This window comes from Mirounga angustirostris, unplaced genomic scaffold (assembly GCF_029215605.1).
Source record: "Mirounga angustirostris isolate CCGP_5_RB_7025 unplaced genomic scaffold, mMirAng1.0.hap1 SCAF_1, whole genome shotgun sequence".
NCBI lineage: Eukaryota > Metazoa > Chordata > Mammalia > Carnivora > Phocidae > Mirounga > Mirounga angustirostris.
This window is the reverse complement of record NW_026991709.1, coordinates 41957422-41984554: the sequence shown is the minus strand read 5'-3', so window position 1 is coordinate 41984554 and position 27133 is coordinate 41957422. Positions and strand designations below refer to the sequence as shown.

Genomic DNA, 27133 nt, shown 5'->3' with positions numbered 1-27133 from the left:
TTAAAAAATATGTAACATCAAGAAACTTTTATTATGTTAAAGTATTGAGATGCCTGGGTGGCTCAATCGGTTAAGCGTCTGCCTTTGGCTCAGGTCATGATCTCAGGGTCCAGGGATTGAGCTCCACATCAGGCTCCTTGCTCAGCAGGGAGTCTGCTTCTCCTTTCCCTCTGCCCTTCCCCTGCTCTGTGTGCATTCTCTCTCTCTTAAATAAATAAATAAAATCTTTAATAATAATAATAAAGTATCAATTTTAAGTATCACATTCATAAAAACGTGTTAAGAGTAATATTTGGTTGTACAGTATTGTGTTTTCAAAAGCTAAAACTGTGAACACTATGCAGACTGCCTAATTAATATAAATATGAAAAATTTCTGGTGAGGTAAATGAATATATAGCCACAGAGGGCATAAAGTATCTTTGAGTGCTGTATCTGTCAGCTGACAAATGCAAATACTACAAAACAGTACAAAAGTTTTCCTTATTTGCCTCTCAATTATCCATTCCACTCCTTTTCTCCCTTCTGAGTGCCATCTTCTGTCCACAATATCAAGCTAGGCAATATTTGCTTTCTTGCTTTCTAATTGCTCTTTGCAAATGAAAATAAGGATCTACTATCAATCCTTTATACTTTTGAGTAAAACTCACACATCAATATATTTACTTTCTTGCCTATGTTTGCATTTGAAACCTTTCATTTCTTATTGTGGAATAAAAGGATTGCCTTTTGTTAAAGGAAGGTAAGATAATAACTAGGTGAGAAAGATTCCAAAGAAAGTAAGAAATTTCTTTGTATGTGGCACAGTGAGTGATAGAGCTATCCCTGATGAGACAATTACTATTACTATATATTTCATTTTCTAGGGTCAAGGACAGGAGGTAAAAGAGAAATTGTGGCTGACATTATCATTTTTTCTTCATCTTTTCAACTCCCAGACTTGTAGATGTCAGGGAATTAGAACCATTCTCTGTGCCTATTGCTTGGGTTTCCTACTCTTTCCCCATTATCATCATAACCACACAACCAAGGGACCCAAAGTTTCAACTACTTTATTTAGGTGGCTCCCAAATCTCTCACACAGACCAAGCATCAGAGACAGGAAATGGAGAGTAGCTGTTCAAGGAAAAGAATAGGAGATGGTCTTCCCCGTCTGATTACATAAAAATCTACACCTGGAGTGAGTGAGATGTCAGTTTTGCACCTTGTTAATATGCTACTAAAATGATGTAATGCTAAAGCCATTCCTTTTGGAAAATAAGATGATGGGAGAGTGGAGTGGCCACTAAGGAAGAGCCATAGTTGTTAGGGCATAAGTAGGTGCCTATGTGAGGTTTATATAAATGTGTGACCTTTACGACAATGATTGAAATGCTAAATGAAGTTAAGAGAAATGTATCAATTGGAGGAAAAAAACTAAACTGAAACTAAAACCATGCTTTGGTTATATAAAAGCAATACAAATCAAAATAAATTACAGAAATGCTTTATGTTTATGTCTAATTACTACGCAGCACAACAGTGATTATATCATCTTTGGCAGATTAACTTTGCTATAATTTTTTTTTGGTGCCAATTAAATAGTTTTATTTAAGACATTGCATTTTCCACTTAACAATACAATGTTTATAAATGCAATGCTTATTTCCTTTCCCTGTGCACGTATTCCATATTCAAGTATCAAGAATGCCGGGTTTAATTTTTTTTTTTATTTTTATTTTTTTTAAAGATTTTATTTATTTGACACAGAGAGAGAGCGTGAGAGAGGGAACACAAGCAGGGGCAGAGCGAGAGGGAGAAGCAGGCTTCCCGCTGAGCAGGGAGCCTGATGTGGGACTCAATCCCAGGACCCTGGGACCATGACCCGAGCTAAAGGCAGACGCTTAACGACTGAGCCACCCAGGTGCCCAAGAATGCCCAGTTTATTTACTATAGCAGCTCAACATTAAAACTGCCATGGAATTTGCTACAAATTTGGGTCCTTCGAATATTTGGTGTGGAACAATGCTGGACCTATTCTCAGGTTGACTAAATCAACCTCTTCGATGGTGGGTCCAGAGGAGGCACCACCAGAGGGAGCAGCTCCACCACCAGGGAAGCCTCCAGGCATTCCTCCTGGCATGCCCCCTGCACTCTGGTACAGTTTGGTAATGATAGGATTGCAGACTTTCTCCAGCTCTTTCTGCTGGTGTTCAAATTCTTCCTTCTCTGCAGTCTGGTTCTTATCAAGCCAATTGATGATTTCATTGCACTTGTCAAGAATCTTCTGATTGTCCTCATCATTGATCTTGCCCTGAAGTTTTTCATCTTCAACAGTTGCTTCAACCATTGAATGCATAAGACTCAAGTGAATTCTTGGAAGACAGCTTGTCCCGCTGTTTCTCATCTTCAGCTTTGTACTTCTCTGCTTCCTGGACCATGCGCTCAATGTCTTCCTTGCTCAAGCGGCCCTTGTCATTAGTGATGGTAATCTTGTTCTCTTTTCTTGTGCTCTTATCCACAGCAGAGACATTGAGGATACCATTAGCATCAATATCAAAAGTGACTTCAATCTGAGGAACGCCACGAGGGGCAAGAGATATGTCTGTGAGTTCGAACTTGCCAAGTAAGTTGTTATCCTTGGTCATGACACTCACCTTCATACACCTGAATAAGCACACCAGGCTGGTTGTCAGAGTAGGTAGTGGTTTGTGTCTGTTTGGTAGGAATGGTAGTATTATGCTTGATGAGAACAGTCATGACTCCTCCAGCAGTTTCAGTGCCAAGAGAAAGTGGAGTGACATCCAAGAGCAGCAAATCTTGAACATTTTCAGATTTGTCTCCAGAAAGGGTGGCTGCCTGGACAGCTGCACCGTAAGCAACAGCCTCATCAGGGTTGATGCTCTTATTCAGTTCTTTCCCATTGAAGAAATCCTGTAGAAGTTTCTGAATCTTGGGGATACGGGTAGAACCACCCACCAGGACATTATCGTGGATCTGAGATTTGTCTAGCTTGGCATCCCGAAGGGCTTTCTCTACAGGGTCCAGGGTGCCACACAACAGATCAGCATTTAATTCTTCAAACCAGGCACGAGTAATAGAGGTATAGAAGTCGATTCCTTCGTATAGAGAATCAATCTCAATACTGGCCTGCGTGCTGGAAGAAAGTGTACGCTTAGCACGTTCACAAGCAGTACGGAGACGACGAACTGCCCTCTTGTTTTCACTGATGCCCTTCTTATGTTTGCGCTTGAACTCTGCAATAAAATGGTTGACCATCCTGTTGTCAAAGTCTTCTCCACCTAAGTGGGTGTCTCCAGCTGTGGATTTAACCTCAAAGATCCCATCTTCAATAGTAAGGATTGACACATCGAAAGTGCCACCTCCTAAGTCAAAGATCAGCACATTCCTTTCAGCACCAACCTTCTTGTCTAAGCCATAAGCAATAGCAGCAGCAGTTGGCTCGTTGATGATTCAAAGTACATTGAGACCAGCAATAGTTCCAGCATCTTTGGTAGCCTGACACTGAGAGTCACTGAAGTATGCAGGTACCGTGACAACTGCATTGCTAACAGTCTTCCCAAGGTAAGCCTCTGCAATTTCCTTCATCTTCATCAAAACCATAGAGGACACCTCCTCTGGATAGAAACTTTTTGTCTCTCCCTTGTATTCTACTTGGACCTTGGGCCTGCCAGCATCATTCACCACCATAAAAGGCCAATGCTTCATATCAGACTGGACAACAGCATCATCAAATCTACATCCAATCAGGCATTTGGCATCAAAAACTGTGTTGGTGGGGTTCATCGCAACTTGATTCTTTGCAGCATCACTGATCAATCATTTGGTGTCAGTGAAGGCGACATAACTTGGGGTGGTTCAGTTTCCCTGATCATTGGCAATTATTTCCACTTTCCCGTGCTGGAAGACACCCACACAAGAGTAGGTGGTGTCAAGATCAATGCCAACTGCCAGTCCCTTAGACATGATTGCTTCTGTGTGGGCCTGGCTCGGCTTGAGAAGAAAACAGCTGTCTGGTGATCTAGCCCAGCATTCAATGAGAGTAACTTTGCTATAAATTTAATTACAGATTTAAATTCTAAATACTCAGCCCTTCTAATTTAGTGTTTTAAAACAATTATTTGCTGACCTCCTTCTACATACCAGACACCAAATTATGTATTAGCAGTAAAAACAGTAAGACTATCCCTGTTCCCATGGGGCTTATAACAGTCTTGTTGAAGAAAGAGATAAGTACTAGGCAAATGTTAAGCAAAGAAACTGACAATATATTTTTATTTTTTATTTATTTTTTTTTTTTAAGATTTTTAAATTTATTTTTTAGAGAGCGAGCGAGAGAGAAACAGCATGAGAGGGGAGAGGGTCAGAGGGAGAAGCAGGCTCCCCGCTGAGCCGGGAGCCCGATGTGGGACTCGATCCCAGGTCCCTAGGATCATGACCTGAGCTGAAGGCAGACGCTTAACCATCTGAGCCACCCAGGCGCCCGACAATATATTTTTAAATGAAAGTAAGGACATGAAGGGAATATCAATCCCTGACCTCTTCTTATTGAAGCCTTACCCTACACTCCCTAGTCAGAGCTAATTTCTAAAGAATCCAGAGTTAGCCAACAGAAAGGGGAGAATGAATAAGAAGAACCCTCAATCAAAAGGAACAGGAAATGCCCTGGCCTCAGAAATGACATTGTAAGGTGAGTTTGAAGAACTGCTCCAGTGGAACACAAAGCAAGAGAAGTCCTGAGATAATGAGGCAAATGAAGTAAGAAGGAACCATATCCAAAGATGGCTTGAATATCATACTAAGGAATTTGAAATCTTAATGGTAATGGGAACCACTGCAGAATTTTAAAAAGGAGAATGACATAATCAGATTTACATTTCAGATCAGATTTGCTTTACTGTGAAGAGTGAAGTGAAGCTCACACCTGGAGACATGCAGGGCAGTTAGGAGCCAGTTACAAGGATTCAGATGACAGACGCTGGTGGCTCAGGTTAGGCTATTCAGGATGGATAGAACTGGATGGACCTGAAAAATACGGAACAGGTACAACTGAAACATCTTAGCAATTGACTGAGTACAAGAGAAAGGGGGGTTGGAGATGGATTTCTGACTTAGGCAAATGTATGATGGTATGGAAATTACTGAGATACAAAAGAGAGAAAAAAAGAGGTAGATTAGTGGGGTTTCTATTTGATTTTTTGTTGTGTTGATTTTGGGGGGGACAGAATAGCATTTGAAATTATCAGTTCTTCTCTTGACAAACTGAGTTTTATGTGTCCAAGGGGCTTCCAAATGGAGATATGTCATAGATAACTGAATATATAGGTCTGAGGCTAGGGAGAAAGATCTGAGCTTAGATACATACTTGGGAGGTAGCGTCTTGTATCAGTTGAAGCCATCAGATAAATAGAGAAGAGAGTCAACATCAGCAGCCTAAGGAAACCCAGAAATTATGGGATGAGCTGGTTAAGGGTAAATTAAGAAAATAAGTAGGAAGAAAACCAGGAAAGCATATGATCACAAAATTCAAGGGAAGAGAATACTATGAGAGAGAACAAGCAGGGGCGCCTGAGTGGCACAGTTGGTTAAGTCTCCGACTCTTGGTTTCAGCTCAAGTCGTGATCTCAGGGTTGTGAGATCGAGCCCTGTGTGGGACTCTGTGCTCAGCATGAAGTCTGCTTAAGACCCTCTCTCTCCCTCTGCCCACCCCGCAAATAAATAAATCTTAAAAAAAAAAAAAAAGACGAAACATGCAGTCAATAAAGTCAAATGCAATAGAAAGTATAAACTGGTATAGCTATTTTAGAGAACAATATATCTAAAATGTTTGATCCTCAATTCCACTTCGTGATATTTAATCAAGAAAAATGTTAGTATCATGTCCAATGAGACAAATTAAAGGATGGTTTGTAAAAGTAAAAAAAAAAAAAAAAAGGAAATAATATAAGTATTCAAAAAATAGAGGATTAAATAGAATATGATAGATTGATTCTATTTAATATTTCACAAAAGTTGAAGAGAACAAAGTAAATCTATAAGGAAAAAACTAAGAAAAATTAAGTACAAAAAAAGCAAGTTTCAGAACAATATATACACAGTGATAGCAATTATTTTTAAATGAATTTATGCACACATAATTGTAAAAATCTCTAGAGAAAAAGTTTGGAAATTTTTTTGATTTGGAAGTCCACACAAGTCCACTAAACAAGTCCAACAGATAACTCAGTAAAGAAAGCTGGTATTTGGTTGGGTCCATGGCCAAGAGGGCCTTTTGCTTCATTTTTATTATTTGAGCTTTTTACAATGAAAATGTTCCCTTGTAATAGTTATATAATAAAATAGATTTTTAAAATGCTATCAAGAGATCAAGTAAAATTAAAACTGAAAAATATTTGCCAATTTAATAGATCTTTAGTAACCTTAACAAGCATAAATTTGGAAGAATAATGGGAAAAGAAAATAGATTACAATGAACTGAGACAAAATGGGAGGAAAAACAACAGAATATAAAACACAGAAAGCTTGGTAATGAACCGGAAGAAAAAGAAGTGAAGGGAGGATTTTTCATGAGAGAGAAAGAAAAATGATATTCTCAGAAAGCCTGGTTGCTTAATCACAGTTTAAAAAAAAAAAATAGAGGTCACAAAGCTAATAACCCATCATAAAACTTATTGTCTGTTACAAGGTGTAAGGTTAACAATGGCAAGGCCCAGAGTAGCTGGAATAATTAACTAAGAAGCCAGATCGAGAAAATTTAGGTGAGAAAGAAGTCTTATAGCAGGATCTATGCAACATGCCAAAGCTAATAATCCAAAAGGTAGAAGGGGAAAGGTGGTATAAAATTCTCAAAATATCTTAGGGTTTAGTAGATGAAAGGCTGACACTGGAAGCATATAAATAGTTTAACTGCCAGATGAGTAACGTTTAGAAGAACCCTCTGGTAGGTACTACCTAGAACAGCCATATGAGCTGATTTCATAATCTGGTACAAGAACAAGACTACATATTAGTTGGTTGTACTACTTAGGTAATGGCATGTATTCATTGTTGTGTATCAATCAGAAATTGGAAGTAAACCACGTTGTCAGAAGTGCATAAAAAATGTTAATCATTATCATTCCACATGTAAGAGGTAACAAGTGATAATACATCATTAAGTTATATTTTAAAATATTCCAGAGAATTTTTGTTCTGCATTGAACAACAGGAATTACTTGGGAGTAGAGTATAAGTAGAAATCTCTTTTGAAGCCAGGACAGAATGTCCCAAAATGCCTCTGTTCATAAGAAAACCAAGTATTTCTTGGTGGTCACATGCTTCTGGAGAACTCTTCAAGGGGAGGTAAGTGCTAACAATGAACTACAATTTCCTAGGAGGCTGACCCATCCAAAACAATGTATCCATTACCAAAAACATACATCTTGGTCCAAAGCTACTATTATGGGGGACTGTTCAGGTTCTGGTGAAAGAATAGGGTGCTGAACACTAGGTTTGAGACGGTCCTGATAGGCAAACAACTTTAAACCACAGTAAAATCATATGTATCCTTTAAAAGACAATGCACAGCAATACTACATTTCATTGAGGGGGTGGGGGAGGGGGCAGTGGGGTCTTACAGCATGAGAGCTGAAAGCAAAGAGGTTAAGAATTTTCTGGATACAGCCTTTGGAGGAATAATTATCAACACCTACACAGAAAACCCTCCATTTGGGGAATCCTGTGTCATGATTTGTCATGCCTATTTAAATTACATTAGAAACCAGAATAACTTTTCTATTAATAGCCCTCACCTTAAGAGTTCTACCTGCAGAACAGGCAAATTCCTCCTTTGGCTTATCCTACAGGCTGCCTTCTGAGAATCAGAAGAGAACAACCAACTTCGATCATTTGAACATGGAGCATCAACTAACACCTAGAGAAAAAAAGGATATATAATGCAAACATGCACTGAAAATATAGTCTCAAATGCAAAATACATGGAGAAGCTATGTAAAACATGACAATAAGCAGCTAGTAAGTAAAGACATTTCTTTTAAAACCAAAAATGTACTATGGTAAATTCTTCATGACATTTCTTCACTAAAACTTTACAGGAAAATTTCCTATGCACTTTCAGTGTTTGATTTTTTGGCAGAGAGAGGGAACAGGAGGACTAAAAGTCTACTAATGTCTACTCATATTTCATATTCTTGATGACTATAGCAAAAACTTTTACAAAAGTTACTTGTTTCAAACAGACATTCTATATTTCTGGATTCTCAGCATTTATTTTTGAGAACTAATATTTCAATTTTGGTTTGCTGAAATGTTCTTTTTTTTCAACTGTCATACTCTGATAGGAAATGTTACTGAATTAAAGCAATTATATAGTGTACATGTTTGTTCATTGACCCAAGTAACATCTGATCTTTTCCTGAGTATCTCTGAAGCACCTGGAAATAAAAAACATTCAATGGGGCGCCTGAGTGGCTCAGTCGTTAAGCGTCTGCCTTCAGCTCAGGTCATGATCCCAGGGTTCTGGGATCGAGCCCCGCATAGGGCTCCCTGCTCCTCGGGAAGCCTGCTTCTCCTCCTTCTCTTGCTGTCATTCCCTCTGTCAAATAAATACATAATATCTTAAAAAAAAAAATTCAATCATCCCCAATCCCAATGTTACTACCGCTTCCTTTGAACCATGCTGACCATCAAATGAAAACTGCTTCCTTGTTCACTTTATCAAAATTTCCCAGAGGGGCGCCTGGGTGGCTCAGTCGTTGAGCGTCTGCCTTCGGCTCAGGTCATGATCCCAGGGTCCTGGGATCGAGCCCCGCATCGGGCTCCCTGCTCAGCGGGAAGCCTGCTTCTCCCTCTCCCACTCCCCCTGCTTGTGTTCCCTCTCTCGCTGTCTCTCTCTGTCAAATAAATAAAATCTTAAAAAAAAAAAAAAAAAAAAAATTTCCCAGAGTACTGAGAAATTGTATCAGGCTATGTCTGGAAGCAGATGGAAGACAACAACAAAGCAACATAACAGTGGTATCACTGGGAGCCCATCAGTTTGTCACAATGTAATAACTATACCTTGTCAAACATTTCAGGCTGGGCATCTCCCATTTCTCTGCCATCCAATTCAGACACTTTAATTACGTTTACCAAAGGCTGTGGGATGAAAGATTCTAATGTCTGCCTCAGCCACCTCAATCTCAGACTATCGTGTTCATTACAGTGAAGATAACCTAAACATAAAGGATTAAAAAGTTTTAAAATGAATGCAATGGAATTGTTAAATTTCCACTTTTGATCAAATAAATTTCAGAAAGAAATCAATTCATCATAATTATGCAAAAATAGGGCACAGAGGTAAATATAATGATCTTAGGTTTAAAAAACAGCAATACACACACACACACACACACACACAAAACATTCACAACAGTCTTGCCTACATAGCCTGTCAGAAGCTCTGACCATTTATTCATTCGAATTTAATTATGGATTCCTAAAGATATGCTATACAACCAATACGTCATGGTATTAGTAAGACATCGCTCAAAGTATGAACTGTCATAATTCCCATAACTGGGAAGTTACTTAGCTCTCAAGAGTCTGTTTCCCAAATTGAGGGTTGCTGGAGGGGAGGGGGGTGGGGGGATGGGGTAACAAGGTAGTAACAAGGAGGGCACGTGATATAATGAATACTGGGTGTTATATACAACTAATCAATCACTGAACTCCACCTCTGAAACTAATAATACACTATATGTTAATAAAAAATGTTCATGACTTCATAAAAAAAAAGTCTCCGTTTCCTTATGTGTAAAATGGGGATTGTACCTAGTAAAAGGATTCAGAACATGCCTCTCCAAAATATGCCACTTTGGCATGTTGACATTATTTTGAGTAAAAGGCACTTGAATAATAGCAGATGCAGGAAGGGCATTTTTACCTTCCTTTTTTTCCTAAAAGGAGATGAAATCCCGTATGAAAAATACTCTCCCTACACCAGAAGGAAAGAAATATTCTTATCACCAGAGATGGGGAGTCAGGGCCAAGAGAAATCTGTACAAACAGACCTTATTAAAAATTCTTCCTGGGGTGCCTGGGTGGCTCAGTCAGTTAAGCAGCTACCATCGGCTCAGGTCATGATCCCAGAGTCCGGGGATGGAGCCCCGTGTCGGGCTCCCTGCTCAGCAGGGAACTTGCTTCTCCCTCTGCTCCTCACCTTGCTCACTCTGTTTTACTTTCTCAAATAAATAAATAAATAAAATCTTTAAAAAAAATTCTCCCTGTCTTCTCCCCCACATATTTTAGTTATTTTCCACAACTGGCACTCTATGTTCAACCTAGTATACAAGCACTTAACGATTGGCCACTCTTGTGGATCTTCCACATTCACATTGGGCAGGTGTAGGAGTTGTCCTGGCTTAAAAGCTTCATGTCCCACAGAAGACAACATCTCTTCTAACAACTTCATAGGCACAGCTTTCAGGATCCCCATGAGGGATGCCCAAGTTACAAGAGGACTGCCCAGTAACAAGAATCAATGCACTCAGGAAGACCCAATCAGGGCATCCCTATTGGGTCTCTGGGGCTTATTTCATCTTTCTCCCAGTGCACATGCATTTTTACCCATCAGGGTCTTTTTTATCATGAGTAATGTTGCCTGGAAACGTGGTGACAATCTGTCAGGTTACCAGGGAAACAAAGCTAGAGAACTACATGAAGGTGAAATTGTAATGTAGAGGGGGAAATATTTTTGTAAACCCTTTGCTCAAATATATATGTATAAATATATATACATCTACATATCTCTCTCTCTCTATATATATCTATACATATGTTGTTTTCTCTGGTTGTCAATCCATGATTAAAAACATTTAATGATTTCCTATCATACAGTAAAGTTCAAACTATTGATTTATTTCAAGGTCTGTGATAATGAGACCTCAAGACAACCTTTCAATTTTAACCTCCCACTGTTTTACCAACATACTCTGTGCTCCACCAAATCTGACGGACTTGTCCACTTCTCATACATACTTTGAACCACTTCTATAGTACTTAACCATATTTTACCACAAGAGAGATGTTCATGTGCATTGCTTACCCTTTCTACTACCAGCGCACCACAATTTCTATATGGAAGGCACTTAGGAGATGGCATCAATTTTGTTAGGGGGTTAAAGGAATAAGAAATCACTTTAAAGCCACATTTATACAGGTAGTATTCTCTTTTTTAATTTAGTTTATGTGTTTACTTCAGGGGCTTTTAGAGGATTTGCTAATGCAGCTTACGGACAGTTGTCTAAAAACCTGAAATCACTAGAAAATGACCTAAGGCAAAAGTTAATGTTATGGAGGAGATGTAACCACAGGGAAACTAGAGTGAAAGAAAAAAGGAAGTAAATCATACAAAGATGGAGCACAAATATAAAAGGGTTTGTAATCAAGGTGGCTACAGCACTGGTCAGTCTCTCAGGATATGTCCACAGTCTGAAATTGCTAAGCCTTGGAAGAAACTATGGGGTTTAGTGGAGTAAGGAGGAAGAACAAGTAATCTGCTGTCATCTTCCTGTCTCCTGCCTCTCATTGGTTAAAGTCCATTCCAAGAGTTGATAACTTCCACACAGTTCAGGTTTGTGCTATCTGGCCCCTACAGGCAAGCCAGAGTCCCAAGGCCAGTAACAGCAACCATTCAAGTGTGGTGATTTTTGCTTATCTGGAGGCTCCTCAATTTGTGGCAGTAGTAACATCAGCAGCAGATAACTGCAGGAACAGCATGAATCTTTTCTAGGGTTTCTCCAATCTGGAAACAATTCAAGGGTCTCAAGCCTTTAAGGAATGGGAGTAAAGGTGAAGCCAAAGACATATGTGGTGGAGCATAAACTGGGGCCAAGAAAGCTCCCCAAAGTCACACCTTGTCCCCATCAGACACTAAGAGACTCAAAGGAAAGACCCGTGTCTTAATTATTTTTCATTCCACTTCTCCCTTTTTCTGGTTTAAATATTTTATATTCCATTTCTATTATTTTTAACATGCATATGTAAATTTAAAATTTTTAACATGCATATGTAAAAAAAATATAAGGTTAGTCAACCTTACCATTTTCCCTAAAAGATACAAGAATCTTTTAATTCTCCCTCCCAAATTAGATGCTTTTACTGTATATTTGGGCTTACATTTTTTAACTGCACAAAACATTATCATCATTGTCTTCTATAGTCAATGACTTTTAGATTTACCCATATAATTCCCATCTTCTTTGTTCTTCATTTCTTCTTGTTATCTTTTATCATCCATCTACAATGGCTTTCCTTTTTCCTGAAACACATCTTTCAGAATCATTGGTGACAAACTTATATTCTCTCTTTTTGTCTAAAAAAAAACACGTCCATTTCACTTTCATTCTTCAGGGATATCTTGGTGAATATACTTCTGGATTTATAGTCATCTTTTCTTAGGACACTGAAAACATCATTCCTCTGAATGCTAGTTTCCATTGTTACCCTCAAAGGTCAATCCTCATTCTATTGTCTTTTGGAGGTAAGCTATCTGTCCTCTCTGGCTGCTATTAAGATCTTCTCTTTATTTTCAATGTTCTGCAACTTCACTATAATGGTCTACACTGGCTTAGCTGTGCTCACACAATTTCAGAGGGTATTTCCATTCCTCCTCCATCATCAAAGTTGAAAATAGACAGTTTTCCTTTCAGTTCCTTGGGATAGGACAATTTCTTCTTAGTTTACCTTACATGGAGGGTATACCATTTTGGAATCTCAGCTTTCTGTAAGTTAACCTCCTAGTAGATTATCTCTTGGGCAAGCTCTGGCTTTGTCTTTTATTCTCACATTTTCATGAAGCAATGAAAATCAACATGCAAGTTTTTCAGGTTAAGCAAATGCTCACAAGTGAAAAGCTAGCTTTGATGCTCAACTGATCTTCTAGGTTCCCATTATCTCTTAGATTTTGGTCACTGAATATTTGGAGATCACCAATGCATTTAAAGATTCTGTTTTTAATATTATATCCTACATTTTTTAGTTGTTTTCAGCAGGAGGGTTGGTTAGGAGACCTACTTTGTCATTCTACAAGGAACCAAAATCTTAGTTATTTCTGCATCTTTCACAGTTCCACACCTACCATCCAAAGCCTTGCACACGTAGTACATGCTCACTAATGTGGCTGAGTTGATTTGAAACATGGCATTATAATAAAGAATATTTAAACTGTTAAAACTGAAAATCAGGTCAGCTTTTCATTAAATTACAGCTTTAGTCAAGATTCTTAATTCAGCATTTTAAAATAACTTCATTAAAATACAGCTTTATGTTATATTGTTGTTTGGCCTAGATGTAGATTTTATTTGAAATTGTCTTAGACTGGTTAAATTTTTTAAAATATGTAATATGAGATCACAATCCAAGTTTCATATATATACTAAGACTTACTACATTGAAAAAGAATTAACTTCATGTTTAAATCGTCAAAAATAAACCAAGTCTTGGTATTTCTTCATCTAAGCAGGAAAGGGAGTGAATTTAAAAAATATATGAAAAAGTCATTGAGGCTTTACATCTGTGTAAGGCAGCCTTTGGTCCATGGAAAGAAATTGGGCTACTAGTTTCATTCATTTATTTATTTTAGTGCAACTAACTTGGAAAAAACTCAATTCTGCCTATTTTCAGTTCTATTAATTACTCCTTGGAGTAATTATCTAAGGAACACAGTGTGACTATCACTGATGCCATAATTATGATTATGATTATAATTATGATTATCTGAGGGATTATATGCCCCCTCAATGTAAAAATTGGAATAATGATATTGTCCATATATTAGAAGTGATATGAAGGCACAATTATAACACAACTCCTACCATTTCCATCATCTTATCTAAAATAAACAACAGCATCTCCATTTATAAAAACCATCAAATAAACAAAAACTAGACAGAACTGATGCTGAACCCTGTCTTACCAAGCTATAAGTAATATTTACCCACAGAAATCTGAAATAATTTTTTAAAAAGTCTTATTATCTAATTAGGAAAATAATTTATGATGTTGGTTGACTCATTACTTTTAACAAATATTTATAAAAATGTACATTTACATAAATTTCATCATTTTTATACTAATAATGGTAATGATAAGTTACTTCCAAAAAACTTTTTAAAAAGTCTTTTAGAATTGCATTATCTAGGGGAGCCTGGGTGGCTCAGTTGGTTAAGCATCTGCCTTCGGCTCAGGTCATGATCCCAGGATCCTGGAATCAAGCCCCACACTGGGCTCCCTGCTCAGTGGAGAGCCTGTTTCTCCCTTTGCCTGCTGCTCCCCCTGCTTGTGCTCTCTCTCTCTTTCTCTCTCAACTACATAAAATTAAAAAAAAAAAAGAATTGCATTGTCTAATATCATACTCATTTGCCACATGTGGCTATGAGCACTTAAAAGGTAGCTAGTCCAAACTGAAATGTGCTGTACAATACATGCCCATTTTGAAGACTTTGTAAGAAAATAAGAATGCAAAATATCTCTTTAATAACTTTTGATTACATGTTGAAATAATATTTTGGATATACCGGGTTACAATGTATTACTAAAATTAATCTCGACTGTTTCTGCTTTTTTTAATGAGTACTTAAAAATTTAAAATTTTATATGCACTTCACATTATATATCTATTGGACAGACCTGCCTTATAACTTATGGTCTAATGATACAAAAAATGACTTTAAATGTGTGTATTTTGTTGCCCAGAAGTATAATGAGATGTCAATACAAGACTCTCAAGTATAAAAGTCAATGATAAAATAAAAAATCTTTGTTATTGGCTTATCAGGATTCATATTACCTGACAGATTTAGGTTTACAAAATGTGGTAGTTTTGTTCAAAATTATCTGCTAGTATGTAGCTGAAAAAAAAAAAATTACACTGATTTCTTAGCTAAAACTTCCATTCGACATACTGTCCTGGTTTTTCAGATTTTCAAAGTCCGCAAACTCAATCTTACACTTCTTCTCATATACTTTAAAAGTATTTTGTAATATATGGGTATTTAAAAGCTGTCAATTACTGAAAGAAAAGCACACTACCTGGATAAGCACACTGCAGCAGAGCTATCGATTTGCCTCCAGGAGCAGAACACAGATCCAGAACTTTCTCCCCATCCCTTAATTCCAGAGCCAATACTGGGAGAAGAGAGGCAGCATTCAGGAGATAGTATTTTTTTAGAATTCCAATCTGGTGTCTTTCTGAAGGCATTCTATCTGGAGTTCTGCTAAGGTAACACTTCATTGATTTAGGAGAGTAGGGTAAAGATCCTTGAAAGAGTGTGTGATAGCCCTTTAAATGTAAATCTTTTTCCAGTTCAAAGGAATAATTGAATCTGTTAAGAAGGATAGCATATTGCCAGCATGATGGAGATATTAGTATATCCCTAGAAATAGAAAAACAAAAGAATATTAATATTATATATACAAACACAATTTTATATTACTAATCAAGTGAATGGGGCCCTAGTTTCACACTTACCTGTGATTTTTTTCAGAGTCAGGATTAGTATCACTGACTTTGCCCTTTTGCCATAGGCTCCAATATGGCTCAACCTACCACTGTTACGACCCTGCCTTTATTTAAAACTTTAGTGTTTTATTCATCATGGGTTTTCTTTCTTTTGTATGAATTGTGCCCATTAAAGTATTATTTGATTATTGAGTTTTAGGGGCCCCTTAAATTCTGCACCAGAGAGGAATGCCTCACCTGCCATTCAGCCTAGTCCCTTCCTGCAGAACAGCTTGCCAAAAACACATGGCCTGTCTTTATATACCTCTGAATACATCAAAAGAGATGTCAGCCTATCACTTTGCACAAGTGTTTTTCAAAAGACAAAATTTAAAACCTGAGACTATTAATATTGGAGGGAAAAGTACTATCATTAAAGGGTATTTAAAGGAGTGAGTGTTAGTCTTCCTCTCATGAAATAAAAGTATGGAAAACTATAGTGAACCCTACAGTAACAGAGTTAATGAGGCGATCAGTGGTTCAGATGATACAAAACCAAGGATGGTTTAAAAATCACTTATGGATTGACAGCACCGCCCACCCCCCACCCTCCCGCCTTCACCAGAAGATTCTCTTTCCTAATTTTTTATTCGGTCCAACAGTTAGATCTCTTAACAGTCAGAAGCTCACATCAACTGACAGATGATATAGCAGGAAATATTTAATTTATTTACAAGCTCACCTTTCTAGCTGAGTTATTTGGGAGCCTCATTAACCATGGTCAATTAAATAAATCCCAGCTGCTACTCACCCTGGAGTTGCCTAGGTGAGAAATGGCTGGATTGAAATGTAACACCTGCGACTGGAACTGTGCCAGGTGAATTTCAATTGGGGGCTAATATGTGAAACTGCTTTCTCCTTCACTGCCTCTTACTATGATGGTCCACCATCAGAGGAGCCCAGTGTGTCTGTTTCAGGAATTTTGGAGGATGACAACCTCTTTTTTTAAGAATGTACTCTGCAAACTTTAGCAGGCATCAAGTGTCTGTAAAAGACTCCTAAGCCCTACCCCAGGATTTTCTGATACAGTAGGTCAGAAGCACGGCCTGAGCATTATTAGCATTTCTAGCAAGTTCTCCAGTGATAATGATGCTGCTAATCCTCAGGACCACACTTTGGGAACCACTGCATTAAAACAGACCCAAAGGGGAGATCTGCAAATGTCACTGCTATAACTTTTATTTCAGTCTACCCTAATCTTACCCTTCCAAACTGGATGAAAATCTACCCAGGGTTTTGACTCATTTAACAGAGAAATAATAGTCAGAAACATAATTTAATTAATACAGATTGGAGTGGCTTGTTTCTTTGGCTAACAAAGGTAGGACACTTTCAATTGGTTAATATCTGACAGAGCAAATCTCTTTTCTTTTTTTTTTTCCTTCAGAATTTCCAAAGCTATTTTAGAATGTTTATTCTTTCAGATGAACTTTAGAATCAGTTGGGTCAGTTAAAAAATAATTTATAAAATATTTGTGTAGATAGCAGAAACCTTGACTAGAATTATATTAAAAGCAGTAAATCTGGGGAGAATTAACATCCTTATTGTATTTAGTCTTTCCAACCCTGACTACATTGTTTCTCCATTTAGTCACATTTTCTTTCAGATCCCTTAGTAAAGGTTATTAATCTTGCATATTTCCTTTTAACCTTATTGTATGTTAGTTTAGGAACAGTATTTTTGTGTATTATACAATATGTTAAATCTTGAAGGATGAGGAGGAATACCATAGGACAAAATGAGAGGGGAAATTCAAGGACAAAGGCAATAGCCCAGGCACAAACGTATGAAGAAGGACAGTGCATTTGGGTAATTAAAAGTAGTCTGGTGCGACTCATGGCAGATTATATGGGTCAAATATAATATGATAAAGTTCACTAAAGGACTCTAGGGGAGAGAACCTCACTGCATTTAAAAACATATACTTATTGGGGCCCCTGGGTGGCACAGTCAGTTAAGCATCTGACTCTTGGGTTTCAGTTCAGGTCATGATCTCAGGGTTTTAAGATCAAGCCCCACGTGGGGAGGTCAGCAAGGAGTCTGCTAAAGCTTCTCTCTCCCTCTCCAACCCCCCCCCCCACCCCGCACTCACACTCTCTCAAATAAATACATCTTGGGAAAAAAACAAAACAAAACATATACTTATGGCAGAGTGAGTCAGCAATCTTCAGAAATTATTCTCATTCTTTAACAACTAGATAAAATAAGAACTTGCTTAAACAAATTTTCTGACTCCTCCTAACCTATATGCAGCCTTACTGAAGTCCTTGAACTTCCTGGAACAAGTTTTCTTTAGCCTTTACCAGTCTCAGGATAAACTGCTCCCTCTGCCCAAAATGACCTTTCTTCTGACCTACAATGGCCTGGCTGACTCCCCTACTCTCTGCGGAGGGCCCGGTTTAGGCTTTATCTCCTCAGGGAAACCTTTCTACCTACAAGCCAATCCACCTGCTCCACCTCACCCTGATATTAATAAAAAAAATTACTGATCATATGTTTACAATATGCATTTCGCCTGCTTAGCTCATTTAACAATCACTACTGTGAAAGACAGCTATTACCCCCATTTTAGAAGTTAGGTAACTGAAGCTTTCAGAAATCTGGCAACTCACCCAAGGTTCTATCACTATTAAGCAGAAATACCTGATTCAAAATCTGGCTGATTTATTTTTTTTTTTAAAGACTTTATTTACTTATTTGACAGAGAGAGACACAGCGAGAGAGGGAACACAAGCAGGGGGAGTGGGAGAGGGAGAAGCAGGATCTCCGCGGAGCAGGGAGCCCGATGTGGGGCTCGATCCCAGGACCCCGGGACCATGACCTGAGCCGAAGGCAGACGCTTAACCATCTGAGCCACCCAGGTGCCCCAAAACCTGGCTGACTTTAAAGTCTAACGAAGTGTGAGCCCTTGGTACTGTAGCACTAGCAGCATACCACAGGGGAGAGGCAGAGAATTTTCACTCCAACCCTCGCCTAGTGTCAGTGCCCTGGCCTCCCACTGCTCCTAACAGTGGGAATAGCCTGATACACGCTGCCCTGAGCACCTGCAATGGGACCACTTGATGCAGGGACTGCTCAGATTGCTCAGGCTGGTGCTTCCTACCCCTGAGAAAGCAAAACTGCATATTAATGTGGGTCTCAGCACCCCACCCATCCTGCCCCACCAACTACCAGTGATTTCCCCTCTCCTTAGCACATGCGCACACAGACACACACACACTAACACTCCAGTGCACTGGCAGGATGATGCCCCTGGGGCTGGCAGGCCAATGGCTACTCAAGTCCAAAGCTCTGACTGGATGGACAAGTGGCCCAGCAGACAATACTGGGAGCGTACATTAGAGGGCTTAAGAAGACACTCACCAGGCACCTACACTCCAGGACTCCTCTGAAGATTCATGAGGGGTCTGAAGCTGTTCCACTTACTGGTCTTCAATGACAGAAGTTTCAAGTACATCAGCAACCAGCAGAATTGGGACCCACAAGTGACCTGAAGATGTTTGCTAGTACCTCCACTGACCATTTTGAAAAAAACTATATGTACCCTCTGGCACGTTTTAAGTTGACATCAAAATCTTAACCACAGATTAAGAACGTAATTTCCAGCATACTATAAAAATTGACATTTTAAAATATAAATTATACCACTTTTTAAAATGTATCCAGTGGGACCTAAATACCAGAGTGATTTTGAAACCCATCATTATCCATTTAAAAACTGTCTCTTCCTGAACAGGTGAAAATTTTACAGTTCCTTTTTCTGTTCACATTCTATTTCCCCATATAACTTTATCTTAACACATTTTTGTGCTTGAAATCTTTTATTACCCTATCGTTCTTCTCTGCCATAAACACACACACACACACATATACATACTAAATTTGTTTTCACTATGGCCTAAATCTCTAAGTGTTAAAATGGTAACTTCTGGATTCAGTTATCAGTAAAATTATTAGTATAAAGTTGATCAAAATATTTACCATAGATTTCATAATTATTAAACATAAAAAGGAAAAGTGTCAGGAAATGGATCTCAATGAAATGAGCTTCCCCCTGACCCTGGTCCCCAGATATCCAGAGATGAATATTACCTAGAGCTGTACTGAGTCAGGGTCCAAATCAACTATATTCCTGTTTTGTATTCTTACAAGGGCTGAGAAAAACCTTCACTTAAATAAGTGGGTAAGAATTAAATATATTTTGTTATGGCAATGTCTCTCTTTTTGACTTCTATTTCTTTCTGAGTTATATTCCCAAATCACTTAATGATCTATCTTCAAAAATATTTTAAATGACCTGTTAGTTGACAACTCAACTGGAGCTCCTTTACTTTTTGTTAAAAGCAAAACTTGGAAACCACCTGAACTGTCAAAGAATTTGTTAGTCATTAGTCATTTACTTTCTCAACCCTTAAAATGACATTCCAGTAGTCTCTGACAGGTAGAGGTGCTGTCACCCTGGAGAAATGCAATGTGGAAGAGTCAGGATGGTGAAAGTGTGTCCTTTTTTTTGTAAAGTGGGAGAAAGACAACAGAAAAGCAGGTTGGGAAAGGAGAATAAGTACTCCCTTAGGCACATAAGGATCAGAGTAGTTTTGTGAAAGAGAAGACATGAAAACTGAAAATCTGAAAATCTGGAAGTTGATTGCTGTAACTTGCCTGTGCACACATATCCCTTGAAAAAATTGTATTAATGTATTATTTGGACAATGTTATTTGACATTATTTTCATTCAATCACAGGCCTGGATTGGCCATTAAAATTGGTACTTTTTAACTTCTGACTTTTAAAGGGGCTAAAAGTTACTAAATCACAGGGATTTGCACAAATTAAGGTTGAATATTTGTGTAAAGCTGACATAAGGGACAAAACTGAAATAGAGATACTAGTTCACTTCTGCTTTCTCCAACCACCCCACTCCATCCCATTCACAGATTCTGCTAATGCAATCTGCTTTATTTTTTCCCCTCATAGTCAATTATGTGAACTCTGGAGAAGAGTGTCTAAATAAAAAAATATTCACAGACAGGCCAGACTTCACTGAGGCTCTTTTGTTTGCTTTGCTTTCTACAAAGTGCACACAAAATTTCCAAAGTTCATATAAAGATTTCCAATTAATCCTCCCCTCATATATATTTGAGGGCAGAATATATATAATCCATCTTTGTATCCCCAGTGGTTAGAACAGTGCCTGGTTTATAAACACTAACGTGTGAATAAGTAGATGACTTGCTCAAGTCTTAAGGTATTGGTTCTTCAAGACCCTCCCTTGTCAGAAAAAATAACAATAAATTATGACAACACAATCGTGAAAGAATTACAGTAGCTGTTATCAACAAAATGCAATGGAAACACAAAGGCAGAACTAATTTTGTCAAGGGTATATGGGACAGCTTGATGGGAGAATTGGTTAAAAACAGTAATAATAGGGAAAAATGAAGGGGGGGAATCGGAGGGGGAGACGAACCATGAGAGACTATGGACTCTGAGAAACACTAATAAAGGGGATACAAATGAAATCCAAATTAAGAAATTTCTCAGGAAGGAGGAAAAGCATTTGGTGGGCCTTTAGATTTTGATGGAGGCAGAGTAGTGGTGTATGGCAGTCCATAGTTTTGGAGCCCCAAACTGTCAAGGTCAGTCAAGGTAAGAGGTACATGGTGCAGAGCACAGGGAAATTCAAAGCATGAAGCTTCCAGGTGTCTTGTCCAGTGGAATCATGGGCAAGGACTCTTCCCTGCAACAATGTGTGACCATATGCACAGGAATACTGACGAGTAGGAAGGCTCAACAAAAGCTTGGCATCTAGATTTTATTGGGGCCCCGTCACACAAACATGATCAACTGGCTAATCTTAATTCTCCAGCTCCTTTAGAGGTCAGAGGTGGGAAGCCAAGCTAATACCATGACCCACAGCCCCGACCACAAATCACACTGTTAAGACTTTCCAGTGTGGCCCAATGCCCCAGGTAAACAAAGTCACTCTTAGGCAGGACATTCCAAGGGCTGAGAGATAACCTCCCAGGAGCTGAGGGTAAATGTCAGACTTATTTTTTATTAAGTTTCATTCTTTACCTTGAAGGTGTGGAGGAGAAAAGAGGAAACATACTGATGGTGATATCTTCAACAAGTGAGAAAAAACATGCAAGTGGCAAATGATAACACAGGTTTAGAAGGGAAAAATAGCATGCTTCTGAGACTGCCTAGTACCAAACTAAGTGAAGTTACCAGAAAATACTGAGAAGAATGTAACAAAGCTTAGAGGGGACTGCACAGCTTGAGATGGCAGCATAGTGAGGGAAGTTCAAAGTCATGCCATGAATGGGCTTACCTGAAAGATAATGTAGGTAATGAGCAGTGCAAAACTTGAACCCACTGTAAACAACTTTAAAGGCCTGCTCAGAGGGTAACTTTTAAAAAAGGTTATTACAAAACAATAAAATATAAATAAATACTAAATCTTCCCCACTATCTAAATCTCTTAGATAAGACAGGAAACTGAAAATAAGTAAATCCCTTTCTAGGTAGAAGACAACAATGCACTCACCTTTCCCTGGAAGTAAACAGACTCCACAAGCATGACATTATGTCTTCCAAATAAAAGTTAAATATATATATATATGTTCTTACTTCCCCATGCCATCTTCCATGCTCAGACTACTTTCTAATCTCAGCCTTTATTTTGCCCATGGCAAATTTAGCACATTTATGCAAAACTTAAATTGCCATGAAAACCCAACAAAAAGGTAGATGAAGCGGAAGGCACAGCTAATTAAATGGATTTGAGGTTCACTGCTCATTTTGTTTAGGGTCAAACAATAATTTACAAATCTGTCTGAGCACATTAAATAGAAAAATAACTCATTACAGGGTATGGGTAGCCAGACTACTATAAAATCTGAAGACAATATACCTTTTAAAACCTCTTTTTTTTTTTTTTTAAAGTTATCCATGAATGTCTAATTACACTGCAGGTGTGAGATTAGGGGTTAGCAGTGGAAATTCTTTTTTTTTTTTTTTTTTAAAGATTTTATTTATTTATTTGACAGAGAGAGACACAGCGAGAGAGGGAACACAAGCAGGGGGAGCAGGAGAGGGAGAAGCAGGCTTCCCACTGAGCAGGGAGGCTGATGCGGGGCTCAATCCCAGGACCCTGGGATCATGACCTGAGCCGAAGGCAGACTCTTAACCGACTGAGCCACCCAGGCGCCCCAGCAGTGGAAATTCTTGAACCAGAAAGCCTAGACACAAATCCCTGCTCCGGCACTTACTAGCTAAGTAAACTTGGGAAATTACTTAAACTCTATAGTTTTTTGGGTTTTTTTAAAGATTTTATTTATTTATTTGACAGAGAGAGACACAGTGAGAGAGGGAACACAAGCAGGGGGAGTGGGAGAGGGAGAAGCAGGCCTCCCGCTGAGCAGGGAGCCCGATGCGGGGCTCGATCCCAGGACCCTGGGATCATGACCTGAGCCAAAGGCAGACACTTAACGACTGAGCCACCCAGGCGCCCAACTCTATAGTTTCATCACATGAAAAATGGGAAACAGACCTCAGAGCTTTGTTCTGAGGATCACATAAGGCCAATACGATCTGGCACATAATAAGCACGGGGTAGGTGTGTGGTTGTTTGGCTAGTCTACGTGAGTAACTTTACATACAAAAACATAATGAATTTATTACACTTCACTATCATCCTTCTTTCTTCTCTGTGACAGAAGACATCCATTTTAAAATCTAGTTTTGAAATAGAAACCACAACCATAAACTACTTTTTCATATTACAGTATTTACAAGTTTCTAAGACAGTGTTATTTGTCCTAAAATTATCTCAGAACCACCTCAGACTTTATTATCAGCCAATACTTAATCTGTTTTAAAAAAAAGTGCTTAAAGCTGTCCTTTGTAAATGAGAACGTGTTATTGAGTTGGTCTAAGAAGAGATTTAATAAGACAACAATGTGACTAAATTCCATTGTCTACAGCTACATAACGTTTTTTTACTGAGCAAACAGTATTGGGCTTTTGCACCCTAGCTTCAGAAGCACCCTCTTCTTTCAGCCTAAGTTACCTGGTTCTTTTTGCTAAGGTAACTTCTGTTAAGTCACCAAGGCCTGGCTTCTCCTCAGGTCTTTGCTGGCACCCTCAGGCTTTGTTAAATAAGACAAGGTTCTCCTGCCTATTTCTATCAGGATATTTATGGAATTAATAGTTTATACAGTTTTAACCAGCCGCCTATCCCCCAGGAACACCAGACTGCAGGCAAACTGGATATGGGGACTGTCTTGCTCTCTGTATTCTACGGGGAATGGAATGTACTATGTAAGAACTCAATGTAGGCAAGGGAAACAAAAGAAAAAATGAACTATGAGGACTTCATCAAGACAAAAAACTTCTGCACAGCCAAGGAAATAATCAATGAAACTAAAAGGCAGCCTACAGAATGGGAGAAGATATTTGCAAATGATGTAAATGATAAAGGGTTAGTATCCAAAATATATAAAGAACTTATAAAACTCCACACCCAAAAAAACAATTAATTCGGTTAAGGAACGGGCAGAAGACATGAATAGTCATTTTTCCAAAGAAGACATACAGATGGCCAACAGGCACATGAAAAGATGCTGAACATCACTCATCATCAGGGAAATATAAATCAACACCACAATGAGATACCATCTTCCACCAGTTAGAATGGCTAAAATTAACAAGTCAGGAAACAACAGCTGTTGGTGAGGATGCAGAGAAAGGGGAACCCTTTTGCACTGTTGGTGGGAATGCAAACTGGTGCGGCCATACTCTGGAAAGCAGTGTGGAGGTTCCTCAAAAAGTTAAAAATAGAACTACCCTATGATCCAGCAATTGCACTATTAGGAATTTACCCAAAGGATACAAACATACTGATTCGAAGGGACACATACACCCCATGTTTATAGCAGCAGTATCAACAACAGCCAAATAATGGAAAGAGGCCAAATGTCCATTGATTGATGAATGGATAAAGATGTGTACACACACACACACACACACACACACGGGAATATTCCTCAGCCATCAAAAAGAATGAAATCTTGCCATTTGCAATGATGTGGGCATAGCCAGAATGTATTATGCTAAGCAAAATAGTTCAGCCAGAGACAGACAAATACGTATGATTACATACAAATAAGTATGATTTCACTTGTACGTGGAATTTAGGAAACAAAACAGATGAACACAGGGGAAGGGAAAAAAAAAAGAGAGAGAGAGAGGGAAGCAAACCATAAGAGACTCTTAACTATAGAGAACAAACTGAGGGTTGCTGGAGGGGCGGTTGGTGGGAGATGGGCTAGATGGTGATGGGCATCTGTGCTGAGCACTGGGTGTTATATGTAGGTGATGAATCACTAAATTATACTCCTGAAACCAATATTACACTATATGTTAACTAACTAGAATTTAAACAAAAATTGAAAAAAAGAACTCCATGTAGAGAACCCATGGAATAACATTCTGACCAAAGGCAAAAATCACTAAACATACAAATCAAACTTATCTCACTTACTTCTATGCATGAAACATTTATTTTCAATAATACATTCAAAGAATTTGTGTGTGTGTACACGTGTTCAAAACATAGCCTGCCAAAAACACAGGGAAGAAATATGATAACCAAATAAAGTGACTCTAGCTAAGACAGAGCTGTGCCAGCTTTAAAGATTTATTATCTTCTGAATTTCAGAAACTAGTCAAATACCCTCAAAAATTTTAAGATTTTTCTGTTACAGTATAATTAATTTTGTCAAACTGGTGGGCATTCCTGTTTCAAAGATCAAAATAATTGCTCAAGGCAAGGCCATAACAATTTTTTCCTTACTATTACTACAAAGATTTCTTTCTCCCCTTTTCATTTTCCTATGATTTTCCATCTATTTCTTCAAAGTTCTTCTCTTCTGTAGCCTCTGTAGGAAAAGGGTAGCCAGATTTAGATTCCTTTATCTTTTATACTCACAGCACCCCTCCCCCAAAAAGGGTTTATTTCGTGTTCTATCATAAAGCATCAAGAGATGAATTATACTAACCTTACTGTATTCCAGGCATCTCCAAGTTCTTTGGAATACTGTTTTTCAAAATGATCCAATACAACTTTGCAAATCTGTTTTGCAAGCTTCCTCTCTGATTTTGCTTTCAGCTATGATGACAAGAAAACGCTGTTGACACAATCTGCCACTACAAATTTATTAAAACTTCAAATAAGCAGGGTTTTTTCTTAACATGTTTTACGATTATTACTAGTTCTTGCAAGGGAGCATTACCTCCAATGTAACAAAATTGTATTTATGAAAAAAGAGGGTTTCTTCAAATAATTATTGCTCAAATGTAAAGCAAAGGTTAAAGGATTTGTGGCGTTAAAAAAAAAAAATGGACTTAACAGAAGCTGCGTCAAAGGAACAAAATTAAATAAGCCACTCTAGGTGTTAACATTTGGGGAAACTGAATGAAAAGCCTATGGAAGCTAGTATTATCTTTGCAACTTTTTTTGTAAATGTAAAATTATTCTAAAAAGGTTATTTCAAAAAAAAAAGTCACTCGTTTCCTGTGGAAACTTCCTTGCAATTCTATTTCATTTACTCATCCAAAGTTTAGCGAGGTATTACTATGTAACATTGTTCTAAGCTCCCACAATGGAGCAGCTGACAGTCTCAGGCCCTGTGGAGCCTGTATTCGGCTCAAAGCTTAAGGGAATAGGTATTCAGGTCTGCAGTTTGGATTACAGACAAGTTACGGGGGGCGCAGGTGAGTCTTGGGAGAAACCGACAGAGAACGCTCAGGAGAAGGCGTTCGAGCATTCAGCATTACTCCAGGACTTTGGACTGTGAAGCCAAAGAAACCAACAGCTCGCGAAGTTCCCCCATCCCGACCCCCTCCCTCGCCACCTCGGCCCGTTAAAGTGTCTGATTCAGTCAGAGGCTCCCAGTCGAGTGCCAGCCCTCACCCGGGTCAACATGATCCCTCCGCGAGATGCCAAACAAAAGGTCTACACCACCGAGCATCTAAAACCTCCAGGAAATCAAAAGCACAGCTTCACATCCGAGGTTTACCCGCATTCACTTCTACCCCTCGCTTTTCCGGTTCAACTTCCCGCGAGATACCGCTTTGCCCTTGTCGTCCAAATCTCGCCAAAAAGAGGTGTAGGTCCCGCGAGAGGCACGCGCGCGCAAAGTTACTTCCGCCGGCCCCTGGTGGAGGCGGTGCTTACTCCTGAGGGCGTAGCTAGACCCTTGGGCGGAGCTTGAGTGGCTGGAGCTTCAAGTGAAGTCTTGCCTTGAACGGTGGTTGCTGCGTGCTGGTTGTTCAGTAAAAAGAATTGTAACTTTGCCACTATTAGGTTTCGTATGATGATCATTGTAAAATGTTCTCAGAGGCTAAGCTAGTTACTGAATCTACCAAATTTGATAAGTTCCCTTTAGCTCAGATATTTAGAACAAAGGGTAAAAGGGATGGATATGATGAAGAAATTAGGCGTGTTATTTCCTAGAGATGAACAATGGGGATAATCTCTCTCTTTTAACTGAGAGAGTTAAATGATTAATTGAAATACACAGTATAGCACTT

At 38.6% G+C, this 27133-nt stretch overlaps 1 protein-coding gene across 1 annotated transcript; it reads right to left on the bottom strand.

Annotated features, from left to right (window-relative positions):
• Positions 1-717: 717 nt before the first annotated feature.
• Positions 718-26765, bottom strand: NSUN3 (NOP2/Sun RNA methyltransferase 3). The gene is given in 8 exon segments (XM_064580412.1): positions 718-2332; positions 2334-2630; positions 2632-4050; positions 7790-7911; positions 9057-9211; positions 15069-15412; positions 25600-25709; positions 26514-26765. Coding segments are annotated over 8 exon segments (2826 nt in total). The 5' UTR covers positions 26526-26765; the 3' UTR covers positions 718-1965.
• Positions 26766-27133: the final 368 nt, after the last annotated feature.